The sequence below is a fragment of the Ranitomeya imitator genome, chromosome 3 (assembly GCF_032444005.1).
Source record: "Ranitomeya imitator isolate aRanImi1 chromosome 3, aRanImi1.pri, whole genome shotgun sequence".
NCBI lineage: Eukaryota > Metazoa > Chordata > Amphibia > Anura > Dendrobatidae > Ranitomeya > Ranitomeya imitator.
In genome coordinates, this window is record NC_091284.1 from 43,280,390 (window position 1) to 43,298,333 (window position 17,944).

Consider the following 17,944-nt stretch of genomic DNA (forward strand, 5'->3'; position numbering starts at 1 on the left):
ACCGCTGCAACCAATCAACAAAGGTGAGAACAGTGGCAAGAGGCATTGTTGGAGCCCGATAGAGTGAGTAAAGTCATGTGCACAGTGTGTCCTTTTAGGGTTATTTTGCTTGGAAAACACCTGAAAAAGAAAAAAAAAATGCCAAAAAAGAATCAAATGATCAGCAATGTAAAGATGAATTGTGCATGAGTTCTCTCTTTTTCAGCGTCTTCTAATTGCTTTAGGATTTCAAAGATGAAAACGGTTAAAAAAAAGTCAGCAAGAAGCTCACTATTAACACGCACAATATAGAGAAAAAAATGCATGTAACAAAATCTAAAAAGATGCTTCAGGCACCAACACCGCTGTTGTGTTCCTGAAGACTCTTTCTGTAGCAAAAACAAAGCTAAAAGACATGTGCTCACACCCTAGAAGCTCTGTTGTTGTTTTTTTTTTCTCCCTGAGCCTATAAGTAATAATTTTTTATATGGGACAACCCCTTTAAGTGAACAGGTATAGCTAGGATCATAGCATTCAGGTTTTTTTTTTAAATTGTTATAGTAACAGAAAAATTAAAGTAAAGCATGCTCACACTGTCAGTATTTGGTCAGCATTTTACATCCGTATTTGTAAGCTGAAATCAGGAATGGAACAATCAGTGGAAAAGTCTGCATCACACCTAGTGTATGAAAATACGGTCCATTGTTTACAGACCAAATACGCAGAAATGTTCCCTTTAATTCCTAAAATGCTGCGATCAAGCACAAACGCATCACTCCGGAAGCCGGCAGGGGCTGCCAGCTCCTCTGCTTTTGGATCGGAGACCTGGCTTTGTGATGTGGAGTTCTGATCTTTGCCATGGTGACCCGATGTCATCATGACGACATGCGGGTCACCAGAGTGAGGAAATTTGCTGATCATGCGCAGTGCATACTCAGTAAGTCTCTCCGTCAGCGCCAACAGCTTCTATGGCATGCAGATACTGCTTCATCTGCATACTATAGAAGCGATGAGACTGCAAAAAATGATTGTCCCATAGTGGGACAAAGTAAAAAAGTAAAAAAAAAAATTACCTTTTTTAAAATAATTGTAAAAGTATTTTAAACCCCTTTACCCCCAAGGGTGGTTTGCACGTTAATGACCGGGCCAATTTTTACAATTCTCACCACTGTCCCTTTATGAGATTATAACTCTGGAACGCTTCAACGGATCTTGGCGATTCTGACACTATTTTCTTGTGACATATTGTACTTCATGAAAGTGGTAAAATCTCTTCGATATAACGTGAAAAAAAACGGAAATTTGGCGAAAATTTTGAAAAATTTGCAATTTTCCAACTTTGAATTTTTATGCCCTTAAATCACAGAGATATGTCATGTAAAATAATTAATAAGTAACATTTCCCACATGTTTACTTTACATCAGCACAATTTTGGAAACAACATTTTTTTTGTTAGGGAGTTATAAGGGTTAAAAGTTGACCAGCAACTTCTCATTTTTACAACACCAATATTTTTTAGGGACCACATCACATTTGAAGTCATTTTGAGGGGTCTATATGATAGAAAATAACCATTCTAAAAACTGCACCCCTCAAGGTGCTCAAAACCACATTCAAGAAGTTTATTAACCCTTCAGGTGTTTTAAAGGAATTTTTGGAATGTTTGAAAAAAAATTAACATTTAACTTTTTTCACATAAAATTTACTTCAGCTCCGATTTGTTTTATTTTCCCAAGGGTAAGAGAAGAAATTGGACCCCAAAAGTGGTTGTGCCATTTGTTCTGAGTATGCCGATACCCCACATGTGGGGGTAAACCACTGTTTGGGCGCACGGCAGAGCTCGCAAGGGAAGGAGCGCCGTTTGACTTTTCAATGCAAAATTGACTGGAATTGAGATGGGATGCCATGTTGCGTTTGGAGAGCCCCTGATGTGCCAAAACATTGAAACCCCCCACAAGTGACACCATTTTGGAAAGTAGACCCCCTAAGGAACTTATCTAGATGTGTGGTGAGCACTTTAACCCACCAAGTGCTTCACAGAAGTTTATAATGCAGAGCCGTAAAAATAAAAAATCAAATTTTTTCGCCCCGAATTTTTTATTTTCCCAAGGGTGAGAGAAGAAATTGGACCCCAAAAGTGGTTGTGCCATTTGTTCTGAGTATGCCGATACGCCACATGTGGGGGTAAACTGTTATGATGCGGTGGTCTAGGAGCAACATGGAACGAGCTCTGAGGGAAGTGGTAACTGTACTGACCGCAGACCCTAAGCTCAACACAACACTAGAAGCAGCCGTGGAATGCTCCTAACTCTCCCTAGGCATCTCTTCACAGCCTAAGAGCTAACTACCCCTGAAGACAGTAGCAGGAAAACTATCTTGCCTCAGAGAAAATCCCCAAAGGATAGATTAGCCCCCCACAAATAATGACTGTGAGTGGAGAGGAAAAAGACAAACACAGAATGAAACCAGGATGAGCACAGGAGGCCAGTCTAGCTTGATAGATAGGACAGGATGGAATACTGTGTGGTCAGTATAAAACACTACAAAAATCCACGCAGAGTTTACAAAAAATCTCCACACCTGACTAAAGGTGTGGAGGGTAACTCTGCTTCCCAGAGCTTCCAGCAAGACAGAAAATACTTCAAACTGATAATGCTGGACAAACAAAGAAAGCACAGAATGGATAAGACCACAGACTATGGACAGAAAAAGTAAGCAAAAACTTAGCTTTGCAGAACTGGTCAGGATAACAGGGAACTCCAAAGAGATGTGAATCCAACCAGGAACCATTTACAAGTGGCACTAGCTGAAGGAACAGCCAGGCTTAAATAGGCGAGAGAGGAGATGATAAGTGGAGGCAGCTGACCACAGCTAACTCCAAGGAACAGCCATACCACTTGAAACCACAAGAGGGAGCCCAAGAGCAGAACTCACAAAAGTGCCACTTACAACCACCGGAGGGAGCCCAGGAGCAGAATTCACAACAGTACCCCCCCTTGAGGAGGGGTCACCGAACCCTCACCAGAGCCCCCAGGCCGATCAGGACGAGCCAAATGAAAAGTACGAACCAAATCGGCGGCATGGACATCGGAGGCAACAACTCAAGAATTATCCTCCTGGCCATACCCCTTCCACTTGACAAGATACTGAAGCCTCCGCCTCGAAAAACGAGAATCCAAAATCTTCTCAACCTCACATTCCAACTCCCCCTCAACCAACACCGGGGCAGGAGGGTCAACCGAGGGAACAACGGGCACCACATATCTCCGTAACAAAGATCTATGGAAAGCATTATGAATGGCAAAAGAGGCTGGAAGAGCCAAACGAAAAGACACCGGATTAATAATTTCAGAAACTTTATAAGGAGCAATAAACCGAGGCTTAAACTTAGGGGAGGAAACCTTCATAGGAACATGACGAGAAGACAACCAAACCAAATCCCCCACACGAAGCCGGGGACCAACACACCGACGGCGGTTAGCAAAACGTTGAGCCCTTTCCTGAGACAACGTCAAATTGTCCACCACATGAGTCCAAATCTGCTGCAGCCTGTCCACCACAGAATCAACACCAGGACAATCAGAAGGCTCAACCTGCCCAGAAGAAAAACGAGGATGAAAACCAAAATTACAAAAGAAAGGTGAAACCAAAGTAGCCGAACTAGCCCGATTATTAAGGGCAAACTCGGCCAACGGCAAGAAAGACACCCAATCATCCTGATCAGCAGACACAAAGCATCTCAAATAGGTCTCCAAGGTCTGATTAGTTCGCTCAGTTTGGCCATTTGTCTGAGGATGAAACGCCAAAGAAAAAGACAAATCAATGCCCATCCTAGCACAAAAGGCCCGCCAATATCTAGAGACAAACTGAGAACCTCTGTCAGAGACAATATTCTCCGGAATGCCATGCAAACGAACCACATGCTGAAAAAATAATGGAACCAGATCCGAGGAGGAAGGCAACTTAGGCAAAGGTACCAGATGGACCATTTTAGAGAACCGGTCACAAACAACCCAGATAACAGACATCTTCTGGGAAACAGGAAGATCCGAAATAAAATCCATGGAAATATGCGTCCAGGGCCTCTCAGGGACCGGCAAAGGCAAAAGCAACCCACTAGCGCGAGAACAGCAAGGCTTGGCCCGGGCGCAAGTCCCACAGGACTGCACAAAAGCACGCACATCGCGCGACAAGGAAGGCCACCAAAAGGACCTAGCAACCAAATCTCTGGTACCAAAAATCCCAGGATGACCAGCCAACACAGAACAATGAACCTCAGAAATAACCTTACTTGTCCATCTATCAGGAACGAACAGCTTCCCCACTGGACAGCAGTCAGGCCTATCAGCCTGAAATTCCTGAAGCACCCGCCGCAAATCAGGGGAGATAGCAGAAAGAATCACCCCTTCCTTAAGAATGCCAACCGGCTCAAGGACTCCAGGAGAATCAGGTGAAAAACTCCTAGAGAGGGCATCAGCCTTAACATTCTTAAATCCCGGAAGATACGAGACCACAAAATCAAAACGGGAGAAAAACAGGGACCATCGAGCCTGTCTAGGATTCAGCCGCTTGGCTGACTCGAGGTAAATCAGATTCTTATGATCGGTCAGGACCACAACGCGGTGTTTAGCACCCTCAAGCCAATGTCGCCACTCCTCAAACGCCCACTTCATAGCCAACAACTCCCGATTGCCGACATCATAATTGCGTTCCGCAGGCGAAAACTTTCTGGAAAAAAAAGCACACGGTTTCATCAAAGAACCATCAGATTCCCTCTGAGACAAAACAGCCCCTGCCCCAATCTCAGAAGCGTCGACCTCAACCTGAAAAGGAAGAGAAACATCCGGCTGACGCAACACAGGGGCAGAGGTAAATCGGCGTTTAAGCTCCTGAAAGGCCTCAACAGCCTCTGAGGACCAATTCGTTACATCAGCGCCTTTCTTCGTCAAATCAGTAAGGGGCTTAACCACACTGGAAAAATTGGCAATGAAACGGCGATAGAAATTAGCAAAGCCCAAAAATTTTTGAAGGCCCTTCACAGATGTGGGTTTGATCCAGTCATGAATAGCTTGGACCTTAACAGGATCCATTTCTATAGACGAGGGAGAAAAAATAAAACCCAAAAAAGAGACCTTCTGAACTCCGAATAGGCACTTAGACCCCTTCACAAATAAAGCAATATCATGAAGGATCTGGAACACCATCCTGACCTGCTTCACATGAGACTCCCAATCATCGGAAAAAATCAAAATATCATCCAAATATACGACCATGAATTTATCAAGATAATTGTGGAAAATATCATGCATGAAAGACTGGAACACAGATGGAGCATTAGAAAGCCCAAATGGCATGACAAGATATTCAAAATGGCCTTCGGGCGTATTAAATGCAGTTTTCCATTCGTCACCCTGTTTAATACGAACAAGATTATATGCCCCTCGGAGGTCAATCTTAGTAAACCACCTAGCCCCCTTAATCTGAGCAAACAAATCCGTAAGCAAAGGCAAGGGGTATTGGAATTTGACCGTGATTTTATTAAGAAGACGATAATCAATACAGGGTCTCAAGGAGCCATCCTTCTTAGCAACAAAAAAGAAACCCGCTCCCAAAGGTCACGAAGAGGGCCGAATATGCCCCTTCTCCAAAGACTCCTTAACATAACTACGCATGGCGGCATGCTACGGCACAGACAGATTGAAAAGTCAGCCCTTAGGGAACTTGCAACCAGGAATCAAGTTAATAGCACAATCACAGTCCCTGTGCGGAGGAAGGGAACTGGACTTGGGCTCATCAAATACATCCAGGAAATCTGACAAAAACTCAGGAACCTCAGGAGAGGGGGAAGAGGAAATTGACATCAAAGGAACGTCACTATGTACCCCTTGACAACCCCAACTAGTCACCGACATAGTTTTCCAATCCAGCATCGGATTATGTTCCTGTAACCATGGGAAACCTAGTACAACAACATCATGCAGGTTATGCAACACCAGAAAACGGCAATCTTCCTGATGTGCTGGAGCCATGTACATAGTCATCTGTGTCCAGTACTGAGGTTTATTCTTGGCCAGGGGTCTAGCATCAATATCCCTCAAAGGAATAGGACTTTGCAAAGGCTGTAAGGAAAAACCACAGCGCCTGGCGAATTCTAAGTCTATTAAGTTCAGGGCAGCGCCTGAATCCACAAATGCCATGACAGAAAAGGACGACAATGAGCAAATCAGGGTTACAGATAAGAGAAATTTAGGCTGTATGGTACTAATGGTAACAGACCTAGCGACTCTCTTAGTACGCTTAGGGCAATCAGAGATAATATGAGTAGAATCACCACAGTAGAAACACAGCCTATTCTGACGTCTGAATTCCTGCCGTTCTATTCTAGTCAAAATCCTATCACATTGCATAGGTTCAGGATTTTGCTCAGAGGATACTGCCATATGGTGCACAGCTTTGCGCTCGCGCAGACGCCGATCGATCTGAAAGGCTAGAGACATAGATTCGCTCAAACCGGCAGGCGTAGGAAAGCCCACCATAACATCTTTGAGGGCTTCAGAAAGACCCTTTCTGAAAATAGCAGCCAGAGCCTCTTCATTCCATTTAGTGAGCACAGACCATTTTCTAAATTTCTGGCAGTATAACTCTGCCTCTTCCTGACCTTGACACAGGGCTAACAGGGTTTTTTCTGCATGATCCACAGAATTAGGTTCGTCGTACAATAATCCGAGCGCTTGAAAAAATGCATCAACATTCAATAATGCCGGATCCCCTGCTTCAAGAGAGAAAGCCCAGTCTTGAGGATCACCCCGCAGCAAGGATATGATGATTTTTACCTGTTGAATGGGATCACCAGAAGAACGGGGTTTCAAAGCAAAAAACAATCTGCAGTTATTTTTAAAGTTCAAAAACTTGGATCTGTCCCCAAAAAAACAAATCAGGAGTAGGAATTCTAGGCTCTGAAGCCGGAGTCTGGACAACATAGTCCTGGATGCTCTGTACTCTTGCAGCAAGTTGATCCACACGAGAAAACAAACCTTGAACATCCATGCCAAAGCATATATCCTGAACCACCCAGATATCAAGAGGAAAAAAAAAAGACAAACTAGAACACAGAAAAAAAAATGGTTCAAAACTTTTTTTTCCTTTTTTTGAGGTGCAATTAATTCGTTTTTGGCCACTTGAACTGTTATGATGCGGTGGTCTAGGAGCAACATGGAACGAGCTCTGAGGGAAGTGGTAACTGTACTGACCGCAGACCCTAAGCTCAACACAACACTAGAAGCAGCCGTGGAATGCTCCTATCTCTCCCTAGGCATCTCGTCACAGCCTAAGAGCTAACTACCCCTAAAGACAGTAGCAGGAAAACTATCTTGCCTCAGAGAAAATCCCCAAAGGATAGATTAGCCCCCCACAAATAATGACTGTGAGTGGAGAGGAAAAAGACATACACAGAATGAAACCAGGATGAGCACAGGAGGCCAGTCTAAGAACAGAAATCAAAACAAATATAACAAAATATCCAGGCTGAGAGGGACTAAAACCCTGCTCCCTACGTAAATGCATGTATGTAGCCAAAGATGACAATGGGTGTAAAACTCCCAAGATATATTAACAACTAGAGGACATGGAGTATAATGAACACCAATCAATTAGAAAGATATAAAACAATCATTTTATTGGTACATCTAAAATCTATAACACAAGCCCAATCATAGGGCAAAAGTACAAAGAGGAAAGAATCCAAGGAACCTGCTAGTACAGCAGGCTATCGGGACCGGTAATATAGCATATATACAGATAAGTATGGCAAATCCTAGACCAAAAAAGGGGGGGAGGGAAAAGAGGATGATCCTAAATGCTCCAACATCCGGGTTCTATACAAAGGACTCCTGCAGACGCTGCCATAAACAATAGGATCCCAATACCCCCCCTACAGATCCCAATGGAGTGCCATCACTCACCCATAGTAATCGGTATTCAAGGTCCTCCTGCTGACCCCTTGACGCGCGTTTCGCGTGAGTGCTTCTTCAAGAAGGGGAGTAGCGTATGTTGTGTCCCCTGAGTTTAAATAGAAATAACCCCAGATGCCAGCAGGTGCGGCGCACGCGCCTCGAATAGCGCAGACCGGAAGTACACATCTCATCTGGAAGCCGTCAGTACGATGTGCGCATGCAGCAAAATCTTGCCGGGTGACGTCACGGAGCATGCGCACATCGTCACAGAAGATATTTTCCCAAGGGTAAGAGAAGAAATTGGACCCCAAAAGTGGCTGTGCCATTTGTTCTGAGTATGCCGATACCCCACATGTGGGGGTAAACTGTTATGATGCGGTGGTCTAGGAGCAACATGGAACGAGCTCTGAGGGAAGTGGTAACTGTACTGACCACAGACCCTAAGCTCAACACAACACTAGAAGCAGCCGTGGAATGCTCCTAACTCTCCCTAGGCATCTCTTCACAGCCTAAGAGCTAACTACCCCTGAAGACAGTAGCAGGAAAACTATCTTGCCTCAGAGAAAATCCCCAAAGGATAGATTAGCCCCCCACAAATAATGACTGTGAGTGGAGAGGAAAAAGACATACACAGAATGAAACCAGGATGAGCACAGGAGGCCAGTCTAGCTTGATAGATAGGACAGGATGGAATACTGTGCGGTCAGTATAAAACACTACAAAAATCCACGCAGAGTTTACAAAAAATCTCCACACCTGACTAAAGGTGTGGAGGGTAACTCTGCTTCCCAGAGCTTCCAGCAAGACAGAAAATACTTCAAACTGATAATGCTGGACAAACAAAGAAAGCACAGAATGGATAAGACCACAAACTATGGACAGAAAAAGTAAGCAAAAACTTAGCTTTGCAGAACTGGTCAGGATAACAGGGAACTCCAAAGAGATGTGAATCCAACCAGGAACCATTTACAAGTGGCACTAGCTGAAGGAACAGCCAGGCTTAAATAGGTGAGAGAGATGATAAGTGGAGGCAGCTGACCACAGCTAACTTCAAGGAGCAGCCATACCACTTGAAACCACAAGAGGGAGCCCAAGAGCAGAACTCACAAAAGTGCCACGTACAACCACCGGAGGGCGCCCAGGAGCAGAATTCACAACAGTAAACCACTGTTTGGGTGCAGGGCAGAGCTCGCAAGGGAAGGAGCGCCGTTTGACTTTTCAATGCAAAATTGACTGGAATTGAGATGGGACGCCATGTGTTATGATGAGGTAATTCAGTACCACAATGGACATAGAGGTCAGAGCACATACAGTGATCTGACAATAACCCAAAAACATAGAACGAGCTCTGAGACGTGGGAGCTCTGCTGACCGCAATCCCTAATCCTCTCCAACCACACTAGAGGCAGCCGTGGATTGCGCCTAACACTCCCTATGCAACTCGGCACAGCCTGAGAAACTAGCTAGCCTGAAGATAGAAAATAAGCCTACCTTGCCTCAGTGAAATACCCCAAAGGAAAAGGCAGCCCCCACATATAATGACTGAGTTAAGATGAAAAGACAAACGTAAAGATGAAATAGATTTAGCAAAGTGAGGCCCGACTTTCTGAGCAGAGCGAGGATAGGAAAGGTAACTTTGCGGTCAACACAAAACCCTACAAAAACCACGCAAAGGGGGCAAAAAGACCCTCCGTACCGAACTAACGGCACGGAGGTACACCCTCTGCGTCCCAGAGCTTCCAGCAAGCAGGAAAAAACAAATTGACAAGCTGGACAGAAAAAAACAGCAAACAAAATAGCAAAGCGGAACTTAGCTATGCAGAGCAGCAGGCCACAGGAACGATCCAGGAGGAAACAGGTCCCATACTAGAACATTGACTGGAGGCCAGGATCAAAGCACTAGGTGGAGTTAAATAGAGCAGCACCTAACGACTTCACCACATCACCTGAGGAAGGAAACTCAGAAGCCGCAGTACCACTTTCCTCCACCAACGGAAGCTCACAGAGAGAATCAGCCGAAGTACCACTTGTGACCACAGGAGGGAGCTCTGCCACAGAATTCACAACAGCCATGTTGCGTTTGGAAAGCCCCTGATGTGCCTAAACATTGAAACCCCCCACAAGTGACACCATTTTGGAATGTAGACCCCCTAAGGAACTTATCTAGATGTGTGGTGAGCACTTTAACCCACCAAATGCTTCACAGAAGTTTATAATGCAGAGCCGTAAAAATAAAAAATCATATTTTTTCACAAATATGATATTTTCGCCCCCAATTTTTTATTTTCCCAAGGGTAAGAGAAGAAATTGGAGAGCCCCTGATGGGCCTAAACATTGCAACCCCCACAAGTGACACCATTTTGGAAACTAGACCCCCTAAGGAACGTATCTAGATGTGTTTTGACAGCTTTGAACCCCCAGGTGTTTCACTACAGTTTATAACGCAGAGTCGTGAAAATAAAAATAATTTTTTTTCCCACAAAAATGTTTTTTTGGCCCCCCAAATTTTTATTTTTCCAAAGGTAACAAGAGAAATTGGACCCCAATAGTTGTTGTCCAATTTGTCCTGAGTATGCTGATACCCCATATGTTGGGATAAACCCCTGTTTGGGCGCACGGGAGAGCTCGGAAGTGAAGGACCACTGTTTTACTTTTTCAACGCAGAATTGGCTGGAATTGAGATCGGACGCCATGTCGCGTTTGGAGAGCCCTGATGTGCCTAAACAGTGGAAACCCCCAATCCTATCTGAAACCCTATCCCAAACACACCCCTAGCCCTAATCCCAACCATAGCCCTAACCACACCCCCAACCCTGACACACCCCTAACCCTAATCCCAACTGTAAATGTAATCGAAACCCTAACCCTAACTTTAGCCCCAACCCTAACCCTAACTTTAGCCCCAACCCTAACTTTAGCCCCGACCCTAACTCTAACTTTAGCCCCAACCCTAACTTTAGCCCCAACCCTAACTTTAGCCCCAACCCTAACTTTAGCTCCAGCTCTAACTGTAGCCCTAACCCTAGCCCCAACCCTAGCTCCAACACTAGCCCTAACCCTAGCCCTAATAGGAAAATGGAAATAAATACATTTTTTTTTTATTTTTTTATGTTTCCCTAACTAAGGGGGTGATGAAGGGGGGTTTGATTTACTTTTCTAGCGGATTTTTATGATTAGCAGCCGTCACACACTAAAAGACGCTTTTTATTGCAAAAAATATTTTTTGCGTTACCACATTTTGAGAGCTATAATTTTTCCATATTTTGGTCCACAGAGTCATGTGAGGTCTTGTTTTTTGCGGGACGAGTTGACGTTTTTCTTGGTAACATTTTCGGGCATGTGACATTTTTTGATCGCTTTTTATTCCGATTTTGTGAGGCAGAATGACCAAAAACCAGCTATTCATTAATTTATTTTGTGGGGGGGGGAGGGGGGCGTTTATACTGTTCCGCGTTTGGTAAAATGGATAAAGCAGTTTTATTCTTTGGGTCAGTACGATTACAGCGATACCTCATTTACATCATTTTTTTATGTTTTGGCGCTTTTTATACGATAAAAACTATTTTATAGAAAAAATAATTATTTTTGCATCGCTTTATTCTGAGGACTGTAACTTTTTTATTTTTTCGCTGATGATGCTGTATGGCGGCTCGTTTTTTGTGGGACAAGATGACGTTTTCAGCGGTACCATGGTTATTTATATCCGTCTTTTTGATCACGTGTTATTCCACTTTTTATTCAGCAGTATAATAATAATAATAAAGCGTTGTTTTTGGCCTCTTTTTTTTTTTTTACGGTGTTCAGTGAAGGGGTTAACTAGTGGGACAGTTTTATAGGTCGGGTCGTTACGGACGCGGCAATACTAAATATATGTACTGTTTTTTTTTTATTTAGATGAAGAAATATATTTATGGGAACTATATATATATATTTTTTTTTTCTTTATTTAGGATTTTTTTTTTTACACATCTAAAAATTTGTCTTCTTTACTTTATCCCAGGGGGGACATCACTGTATAGTGACAGTTCGCTGATCTTAGACTTTGCAGAGCACTGTGTCAGATCAGCGATCTGGTGTGCCCTGCTGCAGACTTACAGGCGCCTGCTCTGGACCCGGAAGTACTCCCTGCAGGACCCGGAAGTAGCCCTGCGGCCATTTTGGATCCGGGGCCTGCAGGGAGGAGACGCTCGGTACAAGGTGAGCACATCGCCTTGTACCGATCGTCTCAGGGAACCCCGCAGGGAGCCCCCTCCCTGCTTCCCTATACCGCCGGCACACTACGATCATGTTTGATCATGGTGTGCCGGGGGTTAATGTGCCGGGAGCGGTACGTGACCGCTCCTGGCACATAGTGCCGGGTGTCAGCTGCGATAGTCAGCTGACACCCGGCCGCAATCGGCCGCGCTCCCCCCGGGAGTGCGGCTGATCGCTCTGGACGTACTATTCCGTCCTTGGGAATTAGGGCCCACCCCACATGGACGGAATAGTACGTCCAATGACAGAAAGGGGTTAAAAATCAAAAATAATTATAGAAAAATCTATATATATATATATTCTATCATTAAATAAATATTTGAATGAAAAAAAATCTAAACAATAAAAGTACACACATTTGGTATTGCCGCATTTGCAACGACCCCAACTATTAGGTTGGGGTCACACTAGCGAGTTTTACGGACGTTTGAGAAGCGCAGAAAATACGGATTGCATACGGTACAATGATTCTCTATGGGGCAGCTCCTATCTGCGTTTGACAGTGTATTGCGCAAAAATATGCCAATGAAAGTTTATGGGGGCGAGAAAAATACGGATTACACACGGACCAGCAGTGTGACTTGCGAGAAATACGCCAGACATCTCCAGGTGCCAGGAAATGTGGCAAGCCCTCAATCAGGAAGCTGAGACATGCTAATTAGCTCAAAAAGCCAGACAGACATCCCGGAAGTCTGGCGCTCGCCTCCACGGAGTTGCAAGTAGCATGGCAAGCATAATTAATGTAGATATGCTCCCGGTCCTGGTCCAGGAAAGGCCCGAAATTTGGGACCAACGGGATGCCAATTATGCCAACAGGGCTCAGAAAGAAGCTGCTTGGAGGAGCATTTGTGGGATTTTTTTCCCAGAATATGACCAGCGGCCACGTGAGGTCCAGAATCAAATTAGTAAGTACACTCATGTTTATCTATTCATTGATATTGCAAACTGCATTACCTACATGATTAGCTGACTATTGTATTTTACATTAAAAATATGATATTATTATCATTTATGTTTCTAGCACCATTAATTACATGGTGCTGGACATGAGAAAGGGGTTAATTTCAGAGTTTTTATAAAATTTCGTTTACATTATCAAAATTTACAATGACATACTGCTACAGAGGGAAGAGGACCCTGTCCTTATGGCCTGAAATTCTTGGTATTTTTCATTAGATCATATTGTGCTGTTTGTGTTGACAATATTTATGTTGATAATCTTTTTTTTAAGAAATGCAGGTTACTAGGCCACATTAAAATCTGTAAAATCACTGTCGCCTTGTGTTACTACTGTACACAATGACCTTATCCATAATTTTTTTCTGTTTCATTGCAGTGGAAGATGTTATGAGACGATGGCGCAGCATACGCGACCAGTATAGAAGAGAAAGACAGCAGAGGGCCAGGAGTGGGTCTGCAGCGCCTGCCAAAAAACGCAAATATATTTATTACGACCGACTCTCTTTTTTGGATCCCAGTATGGATCTGAGACCGTAAGTAAAAACATCAAAACACATTACACATATATTTTTTTAAGGTCAAATTTAAAAATTAAATTACTTATTCTCATACTTTACTAACAGAACACAGTCCAACCTCACTGAGAGGGAGACCGGCTCGGACTCGGAGGCCAACATAGATCCGGTTGGGGAAGGGCAAGAGGTGGCTGGCCCATCTTCACATGCTTCCAGTGTCCTCCCTCCTGCAACATCTTCAGTTGCAACTCAAGATCCAGCAACAAGTGGACAAGAAACTGCGGCACCACCCAGGAAGCCAGGAGGAAGCAGGAAACAGTAGCAGCCTGTTGTGAATTCCACGCTTGGGCTCCCTCCGGTGGTTGTAAGTGGCACTTTTGTGAGTTCTGCTCTTGGGCTCCCTCTTGTGGTTTCTAGTGGTATGGCTGCTCCTTGGATTTAGCTGTCTTCAGCTGTTTCCACTGATCGTCTTTTCTGCTTGGCTATTTATGCCTGGCTCTTTCCTTCAGCCAGTGCCACTTGTAAATGGTTCCTGGTTGGATTCACATCTCTTTGGATTTCCCTGTTATCCTGACCAGTTCAGCAAAGTTAAGTTTTTGCTTGCTCTTCTCTGTCCATAGATTGTGGACTTATCCGTTCTGTGCTTTCTATGTTTATCCAGCTTATCAGTATGAATTAATTCTGTCTTGCTGGAAGCTCTGGGAAGCAGATTTACCCTCCACACCTTTAGTCAGGTGTGGAGATTTTTTGTAAACTCAGCTTGGATTTTTGTAGTGTTTTATACTGACCGCACAGTATTCCATCCTGTCCTATCTATTTAGCTAGACTGGCCTCCTGTGCTCATCCTGGTTTCATTGGCACATCAGGGGCTCTCCAAACACGACATGGCATCTGATCTCAATTCCAGCCAATTTTGCGTTGAAAAAGTCAAAGGGCGCTGTTTCCCTTGCGAGCTCTGGCATGCGCCCAGTGGTTTACCTGCATATATGGGGTATCAGCATACTCAGGACAAATTGGACAACAACTTTTGGGGTCCAATTTCTCCTGTTACCCTTGGGAAAATAAAAAAATTTGGATCTGAAGTACATTTTTTGTGAAAAAAAGTTTCATGTTCATTTTTTTTTAAACATTCCAAAAATTCCTGTGAAGCACCTGAAGGGTTAATAAACTTCTGAAATGTGGTTTTGAACACCTTGAGTTGTGTAGTTTTTAGCATGGTGTCACTTTTGGGTATTTTCTTTCATATACACCCCTCAAAGTGACTTCAAATGTGATATGCTCTCCAAAAAAAAAGGTTTTGTAAAAATGTGAAATCGCTGTTCAACTTTAACCCTTATAACTTCCTAACAAAAAAAAATTGTTCCAAAATTGTGCTGATGTAAAGTAGACATGTGGGAAATGTTACTTATTAAGTACTAGATGGTGGCCCGATTCTAACGCATCGGGTATTCTAGAATATGCATGTCCACTTAGTATATTGCACAGCCCACGTAATCGCCCACGTAGAATATGCATGTCCACGTAGTATATTGCACAGCCCACGTAGTATATTGCCCAGTGACGTAGTATATTGTCCAACCACGTAGTATATTGGCCAGCCACATAGTATATTGGCCAGCCACGTAGTATATTGGCCAGCCACGTAGTATATTGCCGAGCCACATAGTATATTGCCCAACCACGTAGTATATTGGCCACCCACGTAGTATATTGGCCAACCACGTAGTATATTGCCCAGTCACGTAGTATATTGCCCAGCTACGTAGTATAATGCCCAGTGACGTAGTATATTGCCCAGCCACATAGTATATTGCACAGCGACGTAGTATATTGCACAGCAACGTAGTATACAGCAGAGCCACGTAGTATACAGCACAGAGCCACGTAGTATACTGCCCAGTGACGTAGTATATTGCCCAGCCACGTAGTACATTGCACAGCGACGTAATATATTGCACAGCGATGTAGTATATTGCACAGCGACATAGTATACAGCACAGAGCCACGTAGTATACGGCACAGAGCCACGTAGTATACTGCCCAGTGATGTAGTATATTGCCCAGCCACGTAGTATATTGCCCAGTGACGTAGTATATTGCCCAGCCACATAGTATATTGCACAGCGACGTAGTATATTGCACAGCGACGTAGTATACAGCACAGAGCCACGTAGTATACTGCCCAGTGACGTAGTATATTGGCCAGTCATGTAGTATATTGCCCAGCCACGTATTTAACAGGTTAAAAACAGACTTAAAACAAAAAATAAACATATACTCACCATCCGAAGAGCCCCTTGTAGTACTGACGCCTGTGTGCGGTGCACACGGCAGCTTCAAGTCCCAGGGTTGGTATGAGCACAGGACCTGTGATGACATTGCGGTCACATGACTGTGACGTCATGGAAGGTCCTTCTCCCATAGCATCCTTTGTACCGAAACCTGCCGCTTGCACTGTCGAGGACAACGCGATGTTAGAGGGTGAGAATAACCTTTTTTTATTATTATTAGTAACATTAGATTTTATTACTATTGATGCTGCATACGCAAGAATATCTGTGACAGAAAGACAGACGGAAGTGACCCTTAGACAATTATACAGTAGATTTTGTGTAACATATCTCTGTGATTTAAGGGCATGAAAATTCAAAGTTGGAAAATTGCAACATTTTCACCAAATTTCCGTTTTTTTTTTTCACAAATAAACGCAAGTCATAGCAAAGAAATTTTACAACTAACATGAAGTACAATATGTCATGAGAAAACGTTCTCAGAATCACCGGGATCCATTGAAGCATTTCAGAGTTATTACCTCATAAAGGGACAGTGGTTAGAATTGTAAAAATTGGCCTGGTCATTAACATGCAAACCACCCTTGGGGGCAAAGGGGTTAAGAAATTGATCTGTCACATAATAGACAAAAATGGCGAAGGACAGTATCAATTGAATATAATCGGGTCTTTGTTGTTTCCGTTAGAGTGTCCATCTTTTTAGTTGAAAAAAAAGTGCAGCATGTTGTGCCTGTTCTCTAGTCTATATAATGAAACTTACGACTGATCTTCCTAACAAATACTACAACACAAATGTGTACGTAGCCTGAGCATTGAAATTTAGAGTGGGCCCCTGGAGTCAGTTCTAATGGTGGGCCCTATACACCCCAGTCTGACACTGCATGAACCCCTGCGCTACAGTGCTAGCCACTGAACCACCATGCTGTCCTGGGCTTCTGGGTGGACTTCACAGGAGAACCAAGGTGGTGCGGTGGCGCCTCCAGGACAACCCATCAACACCTGTAATCACACCTTGGACTATGGAAAATTACCATGTGAATTGCTCTACACTGGAATCGTGAGTCTTAAATGTCATTGTCATAGATTAATAGCTGCATTTAAGGGGTTAAACAGCAGCGATCAAATCGGACCGTGTATGTCACAGTTTGGGAGGGGGTGAAAGTAATCCAATCTGACAATGAGAAAGCAGAGTTAGTGACTAGGGCCGTGTTCATGCTGGCTCCTATATAGGACTAGTTGGAGTAGGCGATGCTGTACTTTCCACTCTGTGCAGGACCCATCACAATATTTTCATTTTTTTTACCCATTTCCCAATTTCTGAGCAACAATGTATGTCAGAAATGTGAGCAGCCATCTCTAAACTGCAGCTGCTTTACCTGTCTGATGGTGGCGCTACAGAGCCCTGTGATCACTGTTGTACAGTAGTGGGTACTGGGTAGTTAGAGGGACTGGTGCAATTGTAGAAATCTGATGGGTCAGAAAGGCCCCAGTTTGCCGTGGCTAGGTGCTTATTACTCTGGGTCAAAGTCAGAGCCACTAGATTGCCACTAGTGAGGTTTTTTTGCTGTCAAGACCTAATCCCTTTTTATACTAAGCAAACCCTTTTCTACTTTACTGTATAGGACGGCAGCTTCCCTGGACCGATCATCCTCCAGGAGACGGTGGTGGACGATTCAAAGGTCCCTGCATGTACACAAATGGAAGAAGCTGAACAGAGAGCAGTGGCCAAGGCCATACACCTAGTAGCCACCGGAAGTGTCACCTTAGGAACAGACAGCTGTGTTGTATGGAAATCTGGGAACTGAAGACAGGTTTATACTGAGGTGTTACTCCCTGGCTGAGCTCTTACTACTGTAACACAGTAAAGGGGTAAATGTATTAAAACTGGAGGAAGGAAGAGTGATGCAGTGACCCATAGTGACCAGGAGATCAGCCCTGATGTGTACCTGCACTTTACACCTTTATCTATAAGAATTGGTATTGCTGCATCTG

At 43.9% G+C, this 17,944-nt stretch overlaps 1 protein-coding gene across 1 annotated transcript in view; it reads left to right on the forward strand.

The window, feature by feature from the left end:
- The window catches only part of LOC138671460 (trifunctional purine biosynthetic protein adenosine-3-like), a 35,456-nt gene extending 21,473 nt beyond the window's left edge, over positions 1-13,983 (forward strand). Inside the window, exons 5-6 of the mRNA XM_069759642.1 lie at positions 13,523-13,679; positions 13,770-13,983. Coding sequence (XP_069615743.1) covers positions 13,523-13,679; positions 13,770-13,983 — 371 coding nt within the window. The remainder of the gene's footprint in view (positions 1-13,522; positions 13,680-13,769) is intronic.
- The last annotated feature ends 3,961 nt before the right edge of the window (positions 13,984-17,944 follow it).